The sequence below is a fragment of the Caretta caretta genome, chromosome 3 (genome assembly GCF_965140235.1).
Source record: "Caretta caretta isolate rCarCar2 chromosome 3, rCarCar1.hap1, whole genome shotgun sequence".
Classification (NCBI taxonomy): domain Eukaryota; kingdom Metazoa; phylum Chordata; order Testudines; family Cheloniidae; genus Caretta; species Caretta caretta.
In genome coordinates, this window is record NC_134208.1 from 153143800 (window position 1) to 153167500 (window position 23701).

The 23701-nt window shown below is 43.8% G+C and overlaps 1 protein-coding gene across 4 annotated transcripts in view; it reads left to right on the forward strand.

The window, feature by feature from the left end:
• DAAM2 (dishevelled associated activator of morphogenesis 2) overlaps positions 1 to 23701 on the forward strand; it is a 246236-nt gene that overhangs the window by 140525 nt on the left and 82010 nt on the right. For all 4 annotated transcript variants that reach the window (XM_048843468.2, XM_048843471.2, XM_048843469.2 and 1 more), the window contains exons 4-5: positions 8275 to 8349; positions 18409 to 18503. In XM_048843468.2, coding sequence (XP_048699425.1) covers positions 8275 to 8349; positions 18409 to 18503 — 170 coding nt within the window. The remainder of the gene's footprint in view (positions 1 to 8274; positions 8350 to 18408; positions 18504 to 23701) is intronic.

A 23701-nucleotide genomic window follows, 5' to 3' on the forward strand; every position in this document is an offset into this window, starting at 1 on the left:
GCCTGACTCGCCTCTCATTTGTACAGATGTTGATGAGGACTAATAATCTGAAGTCAATAGACTTACACCAGTGCTAAGTGAGATCAGAATCAGGCCCATTGTGGGTATATAATGTGAAAAATATCTCATCCTCTCAACCTCAGGAGCAGACATAGTGGAAAACGTGGTGGGTAGGATGTTGAGAAGCTGTTGAAAAAATGTGGATTCAGTTTAATGTGTGAATGTCCAGAGTATTGTGGGGAAAACCATCTTCTGGAAAGTGAGCACAGTTTCTAATCCTTTCAATCTCTGGAGACTCGTGGGATTGGGTGATATGCCTGTTTCTCCTGGCACTGTGGGAAGGTTCCTTGGGGAGCTGAATGCTTGTTCTTTTTGTCGCTGATTGTAGTTCAGGATTGATCCATGGATCCACTGGACCAGGACTCAAGACCTGGGTTCTTGTCCTGTCTCTGCCATTGATCTGTGTGCCCTTGGGCAAGTCACTTCCCCTTTGTCTTCTCCACCCTTTGTCTTGTCTAATTAGATTATGAGCTCTTTGGGGTAGGGACTGTCTCCACCTGTGTTTGTGTGCAGTACCCAGTCCATCACGGCTTCAGTCTCAGTGGGGACCATGAAAGGGTTGCCGGGTGTCCAGTTTTCAATCGGAATGTGCAGTTGAAAAGGGACCCTGGCAGCTCCAGTCAGCACTGCCTAGTAGCTGGAGGGACCTGCTGGTCACTTCTGGGGTGCAGCACAGTGCCAGAACAGGCAGGGAGCCTGCCTTTGCCCCACTGCACTGCTTACTGGGAGCCGCCAGAGGTAAGCCCGTGCCTCAACCCCCTGCACCCCAAACCCCTCATCTCTGGCCAGAGCCCATACCCCCTCTTGCACGCCAACCTCCTGCCTCAATCCACAGCCCCTCCCACACTCCAGCCAGGAGCCTTTCCTAAACCCCAAAATCCTCATCCCTAGCCCCACCCCAGAGCCTGCACCCCCAGCTGGAGCCCTCAACCCACTGCCTCAGCTCAGAGCCCCCTCCCGCACACAGAATCCCTCAGCCCCAGCCTGGAGCCCCCCCTGCACCCCAAACCCTCATCCCCCAGCCCCACCCCAGAACCTGCACCCCCACAGCCAGAGCCCTCACCCTCTACCCTCATACCCCAACTCCCTACCCCGGCCCAGAGCCCCCCTGCACCCTGATCCCCTCATTTCTGGTCCCACCCTGGAGCCTGCATCCCCGGTTAAAGCCATCACCCCCTCCCAACCCCCTCTCCTAGCCCAGTGAAAGTGAGTGAAGGTGGGGGAGAAGGAGCCACCAAGGGAGGGGAAATGTAGTGAGCAGGGGGCAGTGCCCCGGGGAAGGGGGCGGGAAGGGGGCAGGGTCTCTGGGAAGGAGCGGGGATGGGGTGTTCGGTTTTGTGTGATTAGAAAGTTAGCAACTCTAGACCATGAGGCGCTTCTGGAATATAAATCATAATAATGGCATGGTAAGCTTTGCAGTAGTCTGTCCTTGAAACGTCAGTTAGCAGACACAGTCAGAGACAGCAGACTGAGCCAGTTGGACCAGTGGCTTGATACTGCCTGGCTGGAGGAGAGATACCAGGCTGGATGAAACAATGACCTGATTGGGTAAATATGTCCTGATTTCATACTTCAGTGAACTGGGTAGTGTGCGTGTGCACCACTTTCCATTAGATGGAATTGGAATTTTTCAACAGTCTTCTGTCCCTTATAGCTGCTAATTAATGGATATTCTCTTTTGCATCTCATGATACAATAGGCTGCTTTTGGAGCACAAAGATTATTATCTGCATATAGCCTGAATCCAGGGAGAAGAAATATTTGTATCTTTTGCTCTGGATGAATTGTGCTTAAAAGGCTTGGGTATGGCACCATCCACAACACCTTGAGAATACTCATGTCCGTGCTAGTCATTAAGTTGAGCAAATAGTGCAGTATCTACCACATCTGTCTAGCTCAGTCCTGTGGTCTGTCCTTGTTTCAAAATTACTATCTCCTGGGACCTGGTTGGTTTTTCGGATGCGTAAACTGTCTGAAAAATCCTGGATTTGTTTCAGCTGCTGTTATGAATTCATAGTTTATCTCATGGGAGATCGGACACATTTTGTATTTGTTAACCAAAGTGCTCCACTGGGGCAGGCTCTATTACTGATATAGAACTGAGAAATAGCTAGCAGACTTTTTAATGCTTAAGGAAGAACTTCATTTGGGATTTAAAGATTTTTATAAAGGTGAACTGCAAAGGCTTGAACTTTCAGAAAATCAGTTACCAAAAAAAGGGAAAATGGTCTATTGGGTAAAAACACAAGATGTGGGAGTCTGATGTGGGTTCTGTTCCTGGCTCTATTACAGATTTTCTGTGTGATTGAAGGGAATCACTTAATCTCTCTGCCTCATTTTGCCCACCTAAACTGACCTAGCTGAGAAGGCTGCAGTGAAGCGTAATTCATTAATTTGTGAAAAGCACTGGGATATGGTTGGGGGATGGCACTACAGGAGTGCAAAGTATTCATTGTATTTATAAGCTGAGTCTTTCAAAAACATCTCATGGGAGTTGAGCTTTCATTGACTTTCATTTGGAGTTGTGGGCCTGACTTAGAATCATAGAATATCAGGGTTGGAAGGGACCCCTAAAGGTCATCTAGTCCAACCCCCTGCTCAAAGCAGGACCAATTCCCAGTTACATCATCCCAGCCAGGGCTTTGTCAAGCCTGACCTTAAAAACCTCTAAGGAAGGAGATTCTACCACCTCCCTAGGTAACGCATTCCAGTGTTTCACCACCCTCTTAGTGAAAAAGTTTTTCCTAATATCCAATCTAAACCTCCCCCACTGCAACTTGAGACCATTACTCCTCGTTCTGTCATCTGCTACCATTGAGAACAGTCTAGAGCCATCCTCTTTGGAACCCCCTTTCAGGTAGTTGAAAGCAGCTATCAAATCCCCCCTCATTCTTCTCTTCTGCAGGCTAAACAATCCCAGCTCCCTCAGCCTCTGGATTTTGAAAAAGCCACCATAGAGGCTTATCCGACATAGAAAACCCTTAATTACATTTTAGGGTTTTCTTAATAATTTTTTAACCACCTGAGCTCACGGTTCTGTGACCTTTTCTACCATTAAGTGATGACACTGACAGCTAATCCTGAGTATAGGAATCCGGCTTCCTCCTGTCTGGGATGGAATGATGCCATCAGCTGTTGCAGGGGAAATGCATTAACCAGAAGCTATGTCTTGTCAAATTCTGTTCTCAGCTACCTGAGTTAAATTCAAATATCCTTATTGATTTCAATTCTGTTTTTTCAGACTTACACTGATTCCAGGCGCCAGTTTACTCTTACTTGCAGATTACAATAAGTAAATAGGAATGAAAAGTTTCTCATATGTTTGCCCTTTGGATTTCTTCTCTTCCATCTATTTTGTAGGCTATTTCTACTGAGGTCAACCAGAAGTCACTACACAAAATCAGGGACTTGTGAAAAAGATTTTAAACCCACACTCAATGGCATTGTGTAAGTTGCCTGTCCCGCTGCTTCTTTAAATAATGCTGATCAACCCAATGGACTGAGGGAAGGAGTTCAGCAGGTAAAGGTAGTCTGTTACTTCTACTTATCAGGAAGTGTGCTTAAGTATTTTGGGCAGCTGTGTAAGTGGCAAACAGTACCTTAGTCTGTGTCTTAAGACAGCATGATGCATCAGCACAGGATATTTATACCCGAAGTGTGGTTAAACGGTGGCATGGCCTGAGATGCTGAGCATCTGCAGTTTCCAAGGAGCTGTGAGTTTCCAGGACCTCTGAAAATCAGGTCAGTGTAATAGGAGAGGAAAGATGGTCTTGTAAGGGCACTGGCCTGGCAATCAAGTGATCGGAGTTCTATTCCCTGCTGTGCCACTGACTTTCTGGGTGAGTTTGGATTGTCACTTCAACTTTTCTTGTCCCCCTCTACCCATTTGTAAAATGGGAGTAAATCACTCCCTACCTCCTAAGGGTAGCATGAGGATAAATCCGGTCACGTTTGGGAAGTGCTTGGATACTAAGGAGATACTCTGGAGAAATACTGTTTGGTGTTGTGAGTATATTTGGTGTTTAGTGGAAAATTTCAGATTGACAGCCCTGGATGCTGAAGTCGAGTGCTTAACTGCAAAAAAGGTACAGCGCTGGCAGCTGCTGTGATGTCTTCTCCCAAGTGACTCAACCCTCTCCTAAAAAACATTTGTCAGATAAGCTAGGCATTTAATCTTCAGGACCTATTCAATCATTGATCTCTTGTTCATTTATATGGCACCCATCACCTTACTGTTTGAGTTCCTCTCTGCAAAGGTCCACCAACAGAGGGGAATGATGTACTTACAGCAGGGGTGGGTTTTTTTCTGTTGTGCGTGTCTTTCCCACTAGGAGCGGATGCCACCAAATGTCTTTGCCGTTGAAGAGAAAGTGTCCATGAAAACCGTATAGTGGATTGATTCCCTAAGAACTCTGTAAAAGGCCTTCAGGATCAAATGAACTGTGACTAGAATATTTTGTTTAGTTTTATTTTTGCAGTTGGTTCAAATATTCCAAGTATTTGACATATTCCATTAAATCTTATTTTAGATGAAATTGTTCATCTCAAAAATCCCAGTTTCTGCCATGGGGATGGACTTGGTCCAAATTAGCTTCAATGCCTATATAATACCTTGACTTTATTACAGGTTTGTATGATATCAGGGCTGTGTTTTCACAGTAGTTACATAGCTGTTGCTCTGGTGAAGAATGACATGGTTGCTTCTGAAGCCCACTGACTGACATCTGTTTTTAATGTAATATTTACACTACTCAAGTCGCTAAAAGGTGGCTTTGCTTTAATAGATTCCTTTGGCTGACATTTTGCTTCATACAGCTGGATAATTATTTCCAGTTATTGACGTCTATGTGGCTTTGGATATTAGGCCCTACTTTTTCCCTTCTACATGTTCTGGAGCAAGAAGAGGATTTTGTTATCAACATCAGTGCAAGTTGCTGAGAGGCAATTTGAAGTGTTTTATTTGAGGATCAGAATCTCGACGGTCTTTAAGAAATCCAGCGTATTTTAGATTCTGTCTGAGAGGAATTGTGGTGCTGTGATTTCCTATGGAGAACATTTACATCATCTGGGCAAGAGCCATCTTTTTCCCCAGTGTCTCCGATTGTAATATATCATGGTACTGCTCCTCAGGGTGATGTAAATCTCAATGTGATCTTGGGTATCTCACTTCAGAGTCTGATGCTTTGAAAATGTTCTCCAGGTGGCTGGCTAAAATTAGTAATGGACCAACCAATGTTTTGGGAATTCAGATAAACATCCACATGCTTATCCAGACCTCTTGGGTTCGCAAAAGTAGCTTTTGCGAGAACCGGCTTTCTGCTACTTCAGATCTTACCAAATCTCACCAGATTTTGAAGCACCTAGTCAATGTTTATTTGGACCTTTTCCAAGCAAAACAGTCATTAACGTCAATTAAAATTCAGTCTGAATAAGGACTGAGGAATTCCTTTTGAGATTAGGCCCATAAACAGAACAGCTTTCCTTATGGGATTTTGGACCTTCTGTTTTTGGTCGAAACCAGAAAATGCAAATGTAACCAAACTTTTTTTTTGAACCTCAGATGTTTATTTAATTGAAACCAGTTCTCACCCAGCCCTAGCTCAAAAGCATCAGGATGGTCCTAGAAGAGGCATTAAGCTTTGGTCTCAGGGTTAGGACCACAATATACGCTAGATACAGAGGGGTAGAAAGTAGTGGGAGGGAAACGGTAAATCATGGAGTAAAATGACCTTCATCTGCTCAGCCAACCAAAAATACAGAATCTTACCATAGGAAGGTCAGAGTTCCTGGTCTTTTAATACAACTGGTCAAACTCCAAAGCTTCAGGGGTTCAGATAGGAAATTACTCAGGTGTTTGGATGCTTTTCCTATCTTAAACCCTTTTAGCCTATTGTTTGGGCTGGAAGTCTAGTAAGAGCAGGATTTCTCACAGTATTCTAACACTTCTGCTTTTTTTTAAGACTCTTAGAACATTTTTGATTTGGATTCTTTTTGAGATTTGGAGAATGGATTTGAGTAGTTGTCAAGTTATCTGAATTTGCTTCCTCTTCCCTAGCCTGGGGTTCAATGAATAGGCAAAGGAGATGCTGTGTATATTCTCACAGACTTACTGTCCCATTTATCTAGGAAACAACTGTAGTACGGGTCACTCGCTCTTTCAAACTCCTTTACACAGGAAACTTCCAGGAAGACGGATCAAGGCACTTTGCAATACAAATTGGTGTCTTGGCCTGATGTCCCTTTACAAATAGGTTGCTGTATATGTCATGTTGCCCTGTGGAATGGCCTTTATTTAACTAGCACTAGATTATCGCTCTCTCTCCCCTGTTCTACTCTGGTCATAAGATTATCTTCTAAAAATAATGCTGTATTTATCAACTGCATGTTTTTGCGTTGGTTTTTCCTTCAGCAAGGTCATATTTTGACTCTTGGATAGGAGGTTAAGGCCTGCTATGTGCAAAACATTTGTCAGCATCTAGTAGAGAGTAGGTGTTAAAAGGCAGTCTGCAATGAAATGAAGCGTAGAAATCTAGCTGATTACTTATGGGGAGTTGTATAGCTCTGGATCTATTGGTAAGCAAGGATATAGCTCCATCAGCCTAGTGCTTTCATCAGGGAAAGGGAGAGAAGGAAAACAGAGGCATTCCACTTGCGCTGGAAAAACATTCATGTGTGGCATGAATTTCCCCACACCCTACTGATGGGAGAAGTGGTATATTTGATAAATTGTGGAACCAGGTGATACATTTGATGCCTCTTGCCATTTTGACAGTCTCTCAGGCTTTATGTATAGCTAGAAATAGAAATTGTAATGAACTGGCTTGGTAGGTATATGTACTACTGCCCTCTACTGGCTAGAAGTAGAACTGTTCTATTATGCCATTGGCTGTGTACTGCTCACAGCTAACTGAGGTTCTCCTTTAGTTCAAGTGATAGGAGCCTGTAGTCTTGGAGCAGGAAGATCTCAGTTTTACCCCTGCTGTTGCTGTAAATTCCAAATTTGGAGCCTGACATTTTCCATGGATTTGTTACAATGTATACTATAATTTAATTTTAACCTGAAAGGAGCTTGACAAGTATTAAGGTTCTTTTGAAGGCAGGCCAGTTTGGGGACGTGTAGAAATATTTCTTCTCTCCAAACAACATAAATATGTAGCAGCAGTAAAAGAGTTGATGTGATCTGATAAAGATCTGGCTATTTAATGTTCATCTGTATAACTTTTACAAGCTAAGCCTGTTGATATGAATAATTGTTTATACATACAGGACAATAATCTTCCTGACATTCTATCTTTCTGTCTCTTGCTAATCTCTGTTCATCCATCTTTAGTATAACTCCAAGGGGGACAGTTCTTCAACCACAAGACAGAACTTCAATTGACTTTAATGTAAGCTACTTATATCTTGTGGTGGGAGATTAGGGCTCCAGTAACCAATCATTATTTTCTTACTGGTTTCTAGTCTATCTGTCTATCCTCTTCACAAAGTAAAGTAAAATAAAATCTGATGCAGTGAGACCTCTCAAGTGACCACCCAAAGAACCAGTAAAATGTGGTTGCCCAGCAGAGGTAGGCCTTAAACTCACCTTTCAGTTGAATTGGACTGCAAAATGTATGGAGATACTTTTAAAATTATTAAGACTCCTCTTGGAGGTGGTCTTTGATGCAGCTTTCACCGTAATTCACAGATTACGGTTCTGTTCATCCGGATGCTTTGAGGTTGTGCTTAACTTCCTAAGAAGCAGTCATTTGGCCTATTTCCAGACTCTTTGTCTTGGTATTTTTACTCTGTAGTTGGTGAATCTCATCCATCCAATTAGCAGAAATAATGCAAAATATTTTCTAAAATCTGTAAAATGTAAAACTTGAAAATGTAACTGAGTTATCCCTGAAGGCTCTGTCGTTAGAGTACAAGCTTTGGCAGCATACTGCGAGGAGGAGAGTATTGTCTTTTGGTCACTGAAGGACAACCTTGTCTCAGTCAATTCTGTAATTCTGTTTTCAGTAATCCTATTTGAAGGGTTTTCTTTTCTTCTCTGCCATCACAAGGATAGCTTTAGCACTATACCTTCAAAGACATTTGTAATAAATTCCATAAAGATGTGTGTGTTATATAAGGAAATAGGACTGTCAAAAATCCCTGATGATTTCAACCAAATGAAAACTATTTATCCTTTAAGCCTGCTCATGAACTTTGTTTAATTTTCTGTTTCAGGAACAAGAAGACCCTAATAAGCTTGCTACCAGCTGGCCGGATTACTATATTGACCGCATCAACTCCATGGCTGCAGTAAGTTACCTCTGCACACGCCAGGAAAGATTTCCCAACAACGGCTGTTTGATTGTGAAACAGTGTCTTAAGGAGAGTAGTGAAAGTCCAATTGCTTGATTCATTTAAAATTGAGCTGGCAAAGGGAGAGGAGTATACTCTGTAGGGAAGAATCTTGCACTGGCAGAGAGATAGATTTGATGAAATGCAGGCCTTTTTCAGCTCTTATTTCTGTGATTCACAGACCTGAAAATGATGAAATTGGATTCTTCACTGGAAACTCCACATTAGAGAAATGAGATGTGATGGTGTCGCTGTGGCTTTTGTCTTGCAAATCAACAATGGGTTTTCTCCTGTGTACATGCACATGCGTGCAAGCACACACGTGCATATGTATATTTTCTCTCTCTCCTCTCTTTAAACAGTGCTTAAAGATGATCTGAAAAGCTTTAAAAACAAATTTAAATGTAAATGTTAGCTCCTAATCCAGTAATAAAACATGGCCCTGACCCATGCGTTTAACCAAACTCTGTCCAACACAGAACCTGAAGGGAAGGGCCAAAAATGGCTTTGCCATCTTTGTGTTTCCATGATCTAAGGACCAACTTGGCCCAAGCACAACAGAGATTTCAAGAAAAGTGATATCAAGGATAGGAAAGGCCTCCACAGCTTTCACTAAACTCAAGGCATGGAAATCAAAGAGATGCAGTATCAAAACAAAACTGGGAATTTTCAACATGAATGTCATCTCAGTGCGAACATATATGGCTGCAAGAGCTGGAGATCTATTAAAATGTTTGATAGAAAACAAGATACTGTACCTTTTGAAAATAAGTGCCTAAAAAAGCTTATGATATAGGTACCGACTCTGTGGATTCTGCAGGGCTGGAGCACCCACGGGGGAAAAAAAATTAGTGGGTGCTTAGCAACCACCAGGAGCCAGCTCCACCGACCCCTACTGTGCGTGCTTCCCACCCACCAGCAGCCCCGCCAATCAACTCCTCCTCCTCCCTCCCAGCACTTCCTGCCTGCTGCAATCAGCTGTTCTGCAGTGTGCAGGAGGTGCTGGAGGAGAGGGAGATGGGGCATGCTTGGGAGAGGGGAGTGGAACTGGGCGGGGAAGCGTCAGGGGTGGGAAGAGGTGGGGTGGGAGTGAGGCCTTGGGGGGAAAGGGTGGAGTGGGGGAGGGGGCCTGGGGTTGAGCAGTGGTTAAGCATCCCTGGGGAAAGGAGGAAGCCAGCCCCTGTGGCTTCCGGGTAGTGGATGGAGAGAGTTTATCACCAATGAAGAGATCCAGCCAGCAGCTTGTTTCCACCAGAATCAGAAGAAAGTGCTGGATATATTGGTGCAGGTATCCCACATGCCAACGCAGACTCCCCCAGGAAGCTGAGATAAAGTGGTGTGAGGAAACAAGGGGACCCAATAGAAACATTAAGAAGAAGCCTTAGCAGGGATGGCAGAACCGTAATCTCAACACCACAGAGCAGATGGAAGCAACAGCTACTGGCAGAGGGGGTTGGAAGAGGCTAGTTTCCACCCTGTGCACCAACACTGGTATGGAAGAATGTAATATGACACAGCAACCTCAGAGTTGCTCTCCGTTACACTGACTGGTAATGGTCCGCTGAGACAGTTAAACCAGTGGGGGCTTGGTGGAACACAGGCGCTCCAGCCATTCTCCCCCCCTATGTTGGGCATTTTGAGGAATGGTGATGTAGAGCTGGATTGCCCTGCCCTACTTCCCCCTCCCCATGGGCCTGGTTAGGCTGGAGGGATGCTCACGGACTAGTACCTTGTTCAATAAGTAGTCATGTTGACTTCAGTGGCATTACTTGCCGACTGATGTGCTACTCAGTGTGAGTAAGGGTGACAAGATTTGGCTCACAGAAAAGACAAGTGAAGAGCTGATAGGCATATATAAAAACATGAATGGTATAGAGAAGGTAAAACAGCTGTTTCTGTTTACCCTCACTCACAATAGAAGAACAAGGAACATTTTGTGAAATTTGAAAGGCAACAAATGAAAAACTGATAAAGGAAAATGCCCCCCACCCGCCCAATGTATAATGAACCTATGGAACTTACTGCCACAATACATTACTGAGGATAATAATTTAGTGTGACAATGAAATAAAGGGTTAGTCATTTTTATAGATAATCAAAAATCAAGTTATGTGAGACAGGATAAAAACAGAAATATAGGGCAATGAATATTCAAGCTTCAGGATAAAACTAACCACTTACTGATCGGATCTAGGGAACAACCTCCGTTATCACCATGTTACTCGATAATTATTTACTGGGGGGGTTATTATACCTTCCTCTGAAGCATCTAGCGCTGGCCACTGTGAGAGGTAAGATAATGAGATAGATGGATCACTTGTCTGATCTGGTGTGGCAATTCCTGTGTTCTGAAGATTCATAGTCTGTTACTGATTCTGCCTGTGGTTGTTTATGTGCAAGAGCCATTGATTTCCCTCATCAGTTCTGCATGAATTTAGCTGTTAACATCTTGGGCAGTGTGAGTTGGTGGGTTTTTATCATTATAATGAATTTATAAAAGCTTTTCTGTTCACCTTCATAGCATTGTTATGGGCTGAAAAATAACTATAAAAATGACACCCTGTTGCACATGTTATAGATTGTTGGTTTCTTCTTGGTAATACATGTTTAGTTCACTGACAGTCAGTGTTTCACTAGTGCTTCAGAGCCACCCTAGGAAGGTAACAGAAGAGCTGCTTTTTATTCTGTCATAACTCATCAAAAACTACTACCTAACTGCTGATTCCAGAATTTGTTGGTGATGAGGGGTGAAGTGGAAAGAACGCAGATTGATTTTAAGAGAAGAGGCTGAGTTTGCATGATTGCAAAGATTAGTGTTTTGATGTCTAGACTGAGCAAATTTACTCTAGAAGAGTCATTAAGGGAGAAGAAAAATGGAACGTTACATTGTCACCACACTAAATTCTGCTCCGAGGGCTTGGTCCAAAGCCCTTTGAAGTCATTGGGAGGCTTTCCAATAATTTCAGTGGCTTTGGATCAGTCCCTAAATTTACCCTGGTGTAAATCTGGAATGAACGTGTAACTGATGGTGTTCTAAAGCTGGAGCAGCTTCAGAGACTGAGAGCAGATTTTGGCCTACTTTTTCTGATTTTAACCACATTTTATGAATGTCAGTAAACACCAGGTTCTGGTAATGCTGCTTTGTCATGCCCTGGCCTTAGAATGATTGACAAATTTTCCTTTTCCCTTATGTTTTACCCAATCACTGGAGATGTTTAAAGGCTACTTGGGTTAAAATTAATGGGCCTCATTTACCATTTATTTGCTCCAATTTTACGCAGGTTTAGCTTCAGTGATTTGTTTTCAGTAGAGTTACATCACTGTAAAACTGGAGTAGCATAGCGGTGAATCAGGGTGTTTTAAAAGAAATGTCTTCACCTGTGTTAATAGGACCTCTGAGATTCTTAAAATGGAAAGAATTTTTTAAGAGCCGCTTCACTTTCACTGCTAATGCTGCTGTTTTTTTCATTCTCCACCCTGAGTGAAATGTTAAAATAAATGATTAGTCAGTTTCACTTTGTTTCCAATCCGTATCTAATCAGTTTCACGTAGTGGCTCTTCCAGTGTTAGCACCTGCTGCAATATTTAGATTGCAAATACTGCAGGGGAATGTTAAACTTGAAACAAAAATATTATTAGAATTTTAAAAAAACATTAGACATATTTCTATTTTAAAATGTTATGCCCTGGTTTTTGCAAAACTTAAGTTTTGGACCTACTGTAAATCAATCAGTGTCCCTTTAAACAGCACCTTCATACCTTGTTGCCCCTAATTGCTTAATTATAGGGGCCTATCTTAGATATGGGCTACTCATTGATTAAAATGAGAGCCTGATCCAAAGACCATTTGAAGCCTGAAAATCTTTCTATTGACTTCAAAGGCTTTGGATCAGTTTCTGACTCTCCAAGGCCACCGCGTTCAATGATAGTGTTACCTGAAGGCCTTGTAATGTGGTGACTCTTGGAATGCTGGGCATTCCGAACCATAGATCAATATGTTAGGGAGCATTCTGTTCACTGGACTAGAGGTTGCAGCTTTCTCTTTCAGCTAAACAACCTGGACGCTTTGGGCCCAATTCTGTTCTCTAGTTGAAAGTTCATACTCAGAGTAGTTATCAGTGGTTTACTGTCAAACTGGAAGGATGTATTTAGTGGGATCCAGCAGGGAATCTGTCTCGAGTCAGTACTAGTAAATATTTTGATTAATGATGATGGAGTAGAGAGTATGCAATCCCCCCTGGCTTGGTGTCATCTGCAAATTTTATAAGCAAACGCTTTGGAGGATAGAATTAGAATTCACAAAAACTTGACAAATTGGAGAATTGGTCTGAAATCAACGAGGTGAAATTCAACAAAGACAAGTGCAAAATGCTTCACTTAGAAAGGAAAAATCAAATGCACAATGGGAAATAACTGGCTAGGTAGTAGTATTGCTGAAAAGAATCTGGGGGTTATAGAGGATCACAAATTGAATATGAGACAACAGTGCACAGTTGTGAAAAAGGCTATATCCGTCATGGGCTTATTAACTGGAGTGTCCTATGTAAGACACAGGAGGTAATTGTCCTGCTCTACTCAGCATTGGTGAGGCCCCAGTTGGAGTACTGTATTCAGTTTGGAGTGCCATGCTTTAAGAAAGATGTGGACAAATTGGACAGTCTAGAGGAAAGCAACAAAAATGATAAAAGGTCAAGAAAGCCTGACCTATGAAGAAAGGTTTAAAAAAAACTCTGGCATGTTTAGGGTGAAGAAAAGAAGACTGAGGGGGCCTGATAACTGTCTTCAAAGATGTTAAGGGCTGTTATAAAGAAGTTATTGATCCCCGTGTCCACTGAAAGTAGGACAAGAACTAATTGGCTTAATTTGCAGCAAAGGAACTCTGTTAGATATTAACACAAACTTTCTACCTCTAAGGGTAGTAAGTTCTGGAATAGGCTTTCAAGGAATGTTGAATCCCCATCATTGGAGGTTTTTAAGGACAGGTTAGACAACCATCTGTCAGGCATGGTCTAGGTCAGGGGTGGGCAAACTACGGCCCATGGGTTGCATCCAGCCTACCAGCTGTTTTAATCCAGCCCTCAAGCTCCCACTGGGGAGTGGGGTCTGGAGCTTTCCCTGCTCTGGTGCTCCAGCTGGGGAGCAGGGTCGGGGGCTACTCTGCGTGGCTCCCAGAAGCCGCGGCATATCCCCTCTCCGGCTCCTATGCATAGGGGTAGCCAGGAGGCTCTGCATGCTGCCCCTGCCCCAAGCATCGCCCCCACAGCTCCCATTAGCCCAGAACTGTGGCCAATGGGAGCTGCAGGGGCAGCACCTGTGGACGGGGCAGCATGCAGCAAAGCCACCTGGCCACGCCTCTGCGTAGGAGCTGGATGGAGGGACATGCCGTTCTGGGAGATGCTTGAGGGAGATGCTTGAGGTAAGCGCTACCCAGAGCCTGCATCCCTGAGGCACATCCCCCTCCCCTGTGCCCCTGCCCCAGCCCTAATCCCCCTCCCACCCTCTGAACCACTCGGTCCTGGCCTATAGCACGCTTCTGCACCCCAAACCCCTCCCAGCCTAACCCCAGAGTCTGCACACCTAGCCTGAGCCCTCACCCTCCACTCCACCCCCTCATGCCCCAGCCCAGAGCCTCCTCTTGCACTCTGAACTCCTCATTTCTGGCCCCATCCCAGAGCCCTCACCCCCTCCCACCACCCAACCCCAATTTGGTCTGCCATACAATTCCCATACCCAGATGTGGCCCTCAGGCCAAAAAGTTTGCCCACCCCTTTTCTAGGTTTACTTGGTGCTGTTTCAATGGGGAAGCTTGGACTTGATGACCTCTCGAGGCCCCTTCCAGACCAACATTTCTATGATTCTCTCACCAGTTTTATACTGTGTACGTCCATATAACTTCACTGATTTGCACCAGCATGGGTGAGAGTAGAATAAGGCCCCTGCTATACCTGTCATGCCCCCTGTTATAACTAAGTGAGCTGTCCTTCAGATCGTCCATTGGAAGGATGATACCAACTAGTTCACAAATGGAATAGCTCATGCATCAATCCTTGGAAGAAAGGGAGCTAACTATTGATGCTACCTAACTTAAAATTGTGCCCTTCATTTCCACACCTGTAATTTTGTGCCTGTAAATCCAGTAACTTGACATCCAGTGCCACAAATCATACCAGTGATTATCTGCAGACACAAAATCATACACCATTCTAAATAGCAGGGTTCTCATCTCAGCCGATTCATCAAGTCATGAAACTTCTCTTCGTAGGATATAGCAGCTGCCCTATTTCTATCACATGTCAAGAGACTTGTCTTTTTCTCTGTGATAGTGTCTGCTTGGGGGCCTCAATAAATGCAATCCCCAGTTTACGGGGGAGAAGGAAGGTTACTTGTGACGCCGCCATGTTGCTTTTATGATCTTGGCCATGTTTGCACTTGTACAGAAGGGTGTGCTGGTGAACAGTAGCTGCACATACAGCTCTTTGGAGTGATAGCATGAGATGGGGTCAAGATTAATAAATACAGCCGTTACGAGGCCCTTTTCTCTGGCTCAGAAATCATTTGCTCAGGGCAAAACAGCTTCATAAGGACATAAAAGAAAATGTCTTAGCAGAATCTAACAGGTGGAGGATGACTCCATCTCCCATCTGGTTCATGCTGCTCTAAACCATTGTTTGCTCAGAGCATCTTACGTTTGTTTGGTTTTTTAAAATCTGTAATGGAGAATTTCTGCTCTTGGATCATCCCTAATCCAGTTCTAGAGATGTTATGGCAGCTTGAATTCTACCTGAGCTCATTTCTTTGAAGAAATGTTTTTAAAAGGATATTGCCCAGATACTAGTCACATTAATAACAATAAATGGCCATACTCTAATTATGACATAGAGCCTGATTTTGATCCACTTGTTTAAATCGGAAGTAATTTCACTGAAGTCAGCTGAGTAACAAGTTGTAAAAATGGTACAGGTGAGATCAAAATAAGGAACTTGGACCATAACTGTAAAATTCTGAAAATCCAGTTTGTGCTTTTTTTAGTACTGTTTCTGCTACTTATTTCCTTTATTCCATCGGACTCCGCTTGGCAAACGAAACTAGGCAGGTCAGTTCATTTTCCGCTTCTAGTCAGTTTTGCTTTCTGGCTCTCATGCACTAGCATTATGCTGCTGTGTTTGGATTTCTAGTATTTCAGGGCACTGGATTTCTAGTATGTCAGGGCACAGGAGGAGGAGTTTCTTCCCTTGGATTTTAAACAAAATACAAAATTTAAATTAAAATATTTCTATTCACACTGAGCCAAATTTCCAAAAGCAGCCTTTAAGATTGCCTGTCATTTTGAAAACACAATTCCTTGTATATAGTTTTTTCCACATATGTGCAGTCTCAGACTAATCCATGCAGACCGGGTAGCTGGATATCAGATTTCCCTGTTGCATTCAAATCAACAGTTCTGAACATGCAAAAATTTACTGGTGAAAAATAGTATGTATGTAATTGTGCATGGAGTATCTCAGGCTGGTTGAAGCCCCTGCAATAGTTTGCTCCTCCTTTTTGTCTGTGGAACAAAATTAATTTACACGGAGTCCTAAACTAGGCCAACATTATCCCTTTAATGCAGTTTTTAGTTCAGAAAAACTATTTTCCAACCAAACATAACTATGAAATGTAGCCACAAACAGTGATCCCCACACACAACAGTTTCCAGTCCCTCTCTCCTAGTGGTGATCCTGTTTTCTGTAACTTTCACACTGTAATTTCATGATGTGGACATGTGACCCTTTCCTCATTAGAGGAGGCACAGGGAGTCGTGTTCCTGGCCGTGAGAAGTGAAGGGCTCTTGGCTGCTCATAGCTTCCAGAAAGGATTTTTCTGTAATTAACCATCTGCTGCAAAAGCAGGATTACTTATGTTTGTTTCCCTTGGAAACAGACTGTCTCCACTCTCAACAAAATACCTTTGAACACCCTCCTGCCATCCATGTGCCTCCCTCCAACAATGGGTCAGAGGAGAAAGTAAGCTATTGTAAAAATGGGAGCCTTTCAAAGGAACATTTATGGGCCAAGAAAAGTTGACCATATGGGCCCTCACCCAAGGAACTACAAATCAAGCACCAAAACCCGCCTCAGGAATCTGCAATTGAGATTCCACAATGCGTTTTCATGGTTTCTATTTATTTTTTTGAAGAGGGGATTGTATATGGCTTGGCTCGAGTGTTTCAGTATATGTTTCTGGCTGTTGGGGATGCTGGCAGAAGATAAAACAACATCAGTTCATTTTCCATCAGTAGCACTCTGTCATTCGATTAGGGCAGGAAATATCTCACTCCGTTAGTGAGTGAATTTGACTTTAGCGTGGATCAGAGAGAGGACCCCTAGAGTTAAATACAGCTCCCTGTACCATCTGTGTAGCATAAAACAGCCACGGCTCTTAGCCAAGTGACCACCCTCGGGATTTGACATGCGTTGACACCACATGGTTTGCAACACTGAAGGGTTTGGGGAAGAACGGGAGGGAGAGAGTTAAGAGATGTTCCAGTGAAAGGAGGATTTTCTTCGGGACTTCCTTGCTGAACCATTACCATAAAGACACTAGTATTCTGTTGTAATGGGTCATTATTGTAGGTGCTGGATAATATTTGTTTAATCAAGGTATCTATTCAAGAAGAGTCTGAGTTGAGAGCTGAGGTTCTCCTAGCCTTAACGTTGTTTTGTGAAACCCCATGGTACCCCTGTCAATAAGCTAGGAATGATCATCCATCTTCTACAATTAGGGAAGCTGAGGCAGAGAAAGACACAGGCCAAAATGTTCAAATGTAGTGGCTTGATTCTCAGAGGTGCTTAGCTCTAATCAAATCCAATTGACTTCACTGAGACCTACGTATGCTTAGCACTTCTGAACATCAGGCTATCCATTTCAAGTGTCTGACTCTGAATTTAGATGTCTAGAATTGTGCCTCCGAGTTTGAAAACGTGGGTTTCAGTGACTTGCTCAAGGTCATATAGCAAGTCAGCGGAAGAGCTGGGTGGGACTAGATCGGGAGTACTGGCCTTTGGGCTGGACACCCAAAAAACGGCGCCACCCAGAATTAGTGAATACAACTGAAAATGTAGGTCTTAACCTCTTTGTACCTTGGTGTACCTGTCTGAAAAATTGGAACAGCAATAGAATCATAGAAGATTAGGGTTGGAAGAGACATCAGGAAGTCATTTAGTCCAACCCCAACTAAATCATCCCAGCCAGGACTTTGTCAAGCCGGGCCTTAAAAACCTCTATGGATGGAGATTCCACCACCTCCCTAGGTAACCCCTTCCAGTGCTTCAGCACCCTCCTAGTGAAATAGTTTTCCCTAAAATCCAACCTAGACCTCCCCCACTGCAGCTTGAGAACATTGTTTCTTGTTCAGTCATCTGCCTCCACTGAGAACAGCCGAGCTCCATCCCCTTTGAACCCTCCTTCAGGTAGTTGAAGGCTGCTATCAAATCCCCCCCTTACTCTTCTCTTCTGCAGACTAAATAAGGCCAGTTCCTTCAACCTCATCTCGTAAGTCATGTGCCTCGTCATTGTCATTGCCCTATGCTGGACTCTCTCCAATTTGTCCATATCCTTTCTGTAGTGGGGGGCCCAAAACGGGACGCAGTACTCCAGATGTGGACTCACCAGTGCCGTATAGAGGGGAAAAATCACTTCCCTCAAATACCTGCCTGTTAGGAATGTTGAGACTTAAATTGTTTGTTCAGACATATTGCAGTGAACATCCCAGATAAGAGACAGGAACATTATTTTGTGAGGGCATCTGTGACTTCCTCTGGTAATCTGAGAACACTGGGTTATACTCTATTGCTAATCCACAGGAATAGAAGCAGCCTCAGCTGGACTCAGCTTTGCAGCTGGAAGCAGCAAGCACCTCTAAGTGATTTGGTAGAATATTTCTTATTGATGACGTCTGGGCTGTCTAGCAGTCTGTTTTCTCTGACCTTCCATCAGGCAGCCCTGGCTTTTGTAACTATTGCTCTTCTTTCCAAACAGATGCAGACCCTGTATGCTTTTGATGAAGAAGAAACAGAAATGAGGAATAAAATAGTTGAAGACTTGAAAACAGCTCTGCGGACTCAACCCATGAGGTAATTGTTGTTCATCTTCTCTTTCACCCACTCCTTCACAGGGCTATATCTGACACAGGAAACAGTGGTAGTGAGAGAACCTTCAGCTGCGGATCGCAGGCAGGTACCCAATTGTTTCAAAGAAAGCTGCCTTTGGTAGCTCATAATTTTGATAAAGAACCTTACAAACCTTCACCTCTATACACTCCAGGTGCATGTGTGGAGTTATGAATGTGCCTCCAGGAAAGCATAAGACAAGTTGCATTGTTAGAAACCTGAAGAAGGTCTTTGAAGATAGAGGTGAAAATTGTGGTAATCAGATTCTAGACCACATGGCCTGTAGTACCCTGCGTATATTAGTGAATTAAGGATGGCATGTCAGCCTTAACTCTCGAACTTTGTTGGATTCAAATATTCCTTATCTGGAGCAACTCAAAATGCTAAGTATGAAATATCCAAGTCATCTGACATGCACCTGATGTGGGGTTTTCTTTTTGTGATGCATGTAGCTATGAGAATGTAGCAAGATGTTTGATTATACGATGGGTTTGTCTGTGATAGCAGAGGACTCTGATCTAGGGAGGTCGCTTCTAGGCCTGTATTCTTATGTTGGGTTTTTTGTTTGTTTTCTGTATAATTGTGTAGTGCACCTTGAAAAATCTAAGGTCCCCTTTTGTTTGCTGGGTGCAGCAATAATGAATAATTACAAGCTGTAATTATAATTACTTTAGAGACTCTTTACATTGGAAAGTGCAGTGTACAGAAAACAGAACCATAACAGGTGTGATCTCAGGAAGCAGAGTGGATTGGTCAAAAAGTTCATGAACATTTCACATAGGCCTGAGCTTGACTGATGTATCTGCATCGAAACCATGCAGAAGTCAGTTTCCTGGGGCTTCAATACATATCCTGGTGAAGTGTGACAGTTCCATGGTGAATTCTGAAGCCAAAGCTCCAAGTGACACCAAGAGAGGAACCACAAAGGTACTAACTCCCACTGAAATCATCCACCTTTCTGAATGCCACCTCCAAGAGAGTTGGGAACCCAGGTAGATGGCAGTTGAGAAGAATCTCTTCCTCATGTGTTCCTGCAAAGCCAAAAGGCTGAGCTTTGCACGTCTGTGCCCTTCGTGTTACCGCAAGTTTTTTGTGAACATGAATTATACAGACGTGTGGATTTAGTAAAGGGTCAAATCGAATGTGATCAGTGCAGTTACATCAGCGATAATTCTGGAGCCTGTTCCAGTTAACCAAATCAAGCAGCTGGGAGCAATGATTGAAATAGAGGTTGTTTTTTCCCTTTATGCAGAGTTATACAGCTGGCTGGGTGGTGCATGTACATGCATGCACAGCTTCCTTGAAAGCATCAGGTGGTAGCCTCTGTGGGAGGCAGGATGGAGTCATTGATGGACCAGTGGCCTGAGTCATTATGGCAAATCCTAAATCGTCTTAACTATAACAGGAAGTCAGTCCTCCCTTGTCAGGATTTGTTTTCTTCCTCCCTCCATGCGGGAAAGCATAGTCCACTCAAAGCTCCTGAAAATGGGACCCTGTGGGAGAGCACAAAAAAGGTGCCTTGTTTGCCATGTCGTCCATAAATCTTTGAGTCCCGCCCCTCGCGCACTCTAATAATCTGCTGTGTATGTCAAGTGGGGGCAGTGTGAGAAAGCAACTAATGCCACGTTATCTCAGGAAAAAACCTGAGCGGGAACTATGTTAATCTGAGCAGAAAGAACCCACTGTTCTTTGCTTTGCTTGATACAGGCCCCATTAAGAATCCACTAGGGTGCTAGCTGCTCGCTTTCCAGGAGCGAAAACAACTTTTATTATGACTCTTGTTCTCTGTTCTGCAGGGATGTGAAGGGAACATCTAAAAAGCAGACTTGCCTGTGCAGCCTTCCTACAAGGCCCCTCTCTTGAAAGAGCTCGATGATTCTGAGTGCTTCATGGCACGCTGGGAACTCTGGATTCAGGTTTCAATCCCTCAAACTTTGGAGTTTTTTGGATCCAGGGTTTTATTTTGGCCCATTAGAGAGGGAGGGAAGGAGGGTCCACTTGCAAAGTCCAGAGCTGGCTCTAGTTTTGGAATCAAGTTCAGGAATGTTCAGGTCTGGGATTTTGGTTTGGGACCCTCTCTAATTATAACTGGAATAGAGACACCAGCAGATAGGAGGCTTCAGATCTGAGATTTAGGAAAGTGAATCTGGATATTGTGATTTGGGCCTATCTTGACTATAAGCCAGACAGGAACACTGACAAACCTAATGCTCCAGGGTACTCAGGGTTTTTCCCAAGTATAGCTACCAATTAGACTGGTGAAACATCTCCCAGAACATCTATTTGTGTTGCACTCTGAACGTAAAGGAACTTCTGTGCACTCGCATCTTCTTTTTGAGGCAGCAAGCAAATGCAAATGGCCTGTCACTTTAGCCTTTGGTCTTCCTCGGGCTGGGTGAGTGCATGCTCAGGTACTGGATGAGCATGGAGGTTTTAAGTGGAGAAGGGAGACTAACTTATTGACCTGCTGGAATGTTGTTCTCATACTTGTTCATGATTTGAATCCATATTCAACCCCTTGCAATCTGACTTCATCTACTGTAACCCAAAATCCTTTGTGGCAGTTTTGACAGAACTTCGTAGAAAGTGCTGTACTGTGACATACAGCAGCTCCTCTGTGGTGAGTTTCAGGGCAGTGTAGCTGAAAGTGGTGAAATGATTTGGAGGATGTTGTTGGCATCTGAGGACAACCTGCTTGCAAGTGACCATCTAATCTTGACTACCTGTATTCTATTCACACAGCAAAGAACACAATGCAACGGAAACTGACTTCAAGGATAAACAGGAAACATGGCAGCTTGCCACAACTTCCCCACTCTTAAGCCAGGTGCTGGTGGTTCAACCCACATGTCAATAGCTGCTATGATAGAATGTAATCAATCCTTTGCATTGGTGCAGACCTATTTTGGGGTGTATTCAGTGAAATTGACAGACTTTCATCATGTCAATTGAGTACATTCATGGCAGCAAGCTGTGGAGTGAGGCATCTCCATGGACTTGAGTGTCCAGCTCAAACATATATTCACAGCCACCAGTGAGGTTCCTTCTATCCTTCAAGAAGGCCTTTCCAGTAAGATCCCACTCCCCAATCTCCTGGGGAGGGCGGGGGAGAATCTGATCTTTGGCTGAAGACACTTTCTTTAGCCCACTCACATTTTCAGGGCTTTCTCAACCAGTCTTGTGCTGCTTCAGCTGGGTCTCTCAACAGGCATTCATTTAATTTGTTTATAATAATGAGCATCTGCACCAGCATCAATGAACTGTCACTTAAAGCATTCCCTCTTAAATTGCTGACAGGGCTTGAACCTTGTTTCCCATAGTTAAGCAAAACCAAATTTTGAGTTAAATCAGTGTCTCAACTAATCTCCAATGACTTAATTTGTTAGCTGCCAAACGAGTCTTCTGCCCATGGCCGATCAGCAACCCAATTCCTTCTTTGATAAAAGGATGCAGGGGTGGGGGAGCCACAGCTACATCAGATCCCTTCTGTAAGCAGCTTTGTACATAGGTCTTCAAGATACCAGTCTTTTTAGTTGAATTTGGACATGAATCCCATTTTCCAGGCCGCTTCTTTTCATTAGATGCCTGACCAACATGGCAAATGAAAATCGAAACTTGTATCAAATGGACTGAACAGAATCTTCCTGCAGAGGGCACAAGATACTAATGGGGTGCCTTGGTTGCTTACCCATAGGCATCTCTGTAAGAGGAGTCACTGAACCAAGTGTCCCCATCTGGATATGTACTTTATAATACTGTAGAATGGAGTCCCTTTAACTGGTGTGACAGGGTCAGGCCAGATGGCTACAGGAGAGTGTTAGAAGGCAGATGGATTAGTCCCAGATTAAGCAGGTCCATTTTCCCTAGATAAGGTAATGGGCAGTTCCAGAACAAGAAGGAACTTGCTGGAAAAATTCAGGCAGGCAGGCTAATTAGGACACCTGGAGCCAATTAAGAAGCTGCTAGAATCAATTAGGACAGGCTGGCTAATCAGGGCATCTGAGTTTAAAAAGGACCTCACTTCAGTTTGTGGTGTGTGTGCAAGGACCTGGGAGCAAGAGGCACTAGGAGCAGAGAGAGATGGTGTACTGCTGGAGGACTGAGGAGTACAAGCATTATCAGACATCAGGAAGAAGGTCCTGTGGTGAGAATAAGTGTTGGGAGGAGGCCATGGGGAAGTAGCCCAGGGAGTTGTAGCTGTTGCACAGCTGTTCCAGGAGGCACTCTAGACAACTGCATTCCACAGGGCCCTGGGCTGGAACCTGGAGCAGAGGGCTGGCCCAGCTTCCCCCCAGACCTCCCAACTCCTGATCAGACACAGGGGGAGTTGACCTGGACTGTGGGTTCCACCAGAGGGGAAGGTCTCTGGGCTGTTCCCCGACCCACATGGTGGCTCAGCAGAGACTGTGGGGATTGTTTTTCTTCCTTTTTCCCGTGCTGGCCAGTGATGAGGTTAGCTGAGTGAATGGCAGGTTTAAGTCACTAATAAAAGTGGCCAAACTGAGGACTGCCATGAATCTCTGAGGCAAGCAAATCCGCCAATAAGCGCAGGACCCACCAAGGCAGAGGAGGAACTTTGTCACAACGGGATACCCATCTGTAAAGTTTGAAATGAAACACACCTGCATCTCGGGTATCTTTTGTGAAGCTTAATTCATTAAAGCACTCTGCTTTTAGATGAAAGTGCAATAGACATTTCGTTTATAATAAACCAGTGCGTCAGTCTCAGTGCTCAGGAGCAGCCCTACAATAATAAATAAGTGCATGGATCTCAGTAGCAGCTGTATTAAAAATAAGCCATTGCATGGATCCCAGTGCTCAGGAACAATCGTTACATTCAAGAAAATATGTATTGTAAGGAAATGGATTTTAAAGTTCCTCAAAGGTTATTACTAGAATCGGTGAGAGAACAGCTTTGCTCTTCATATTTCAGCACTTGAATATGGAAGTGCAGCCGCACAGTGAAAATGAAAGTTGATGAGGGGCACGAGAAGTTAACCCACCTTTTTGGAATCTCGGGAGTGTTTTGACTCAAGTTTGAGGGGAAAGGGAGAAGGATCTTATTTAATCTGAATTACCAGCAATAAATGTCATCACTCTTCTGCCCTGCTCCAATGCTATTTTACCCTGTCTTAAAATAAATGGAGGTCGGGTTCTCTTTA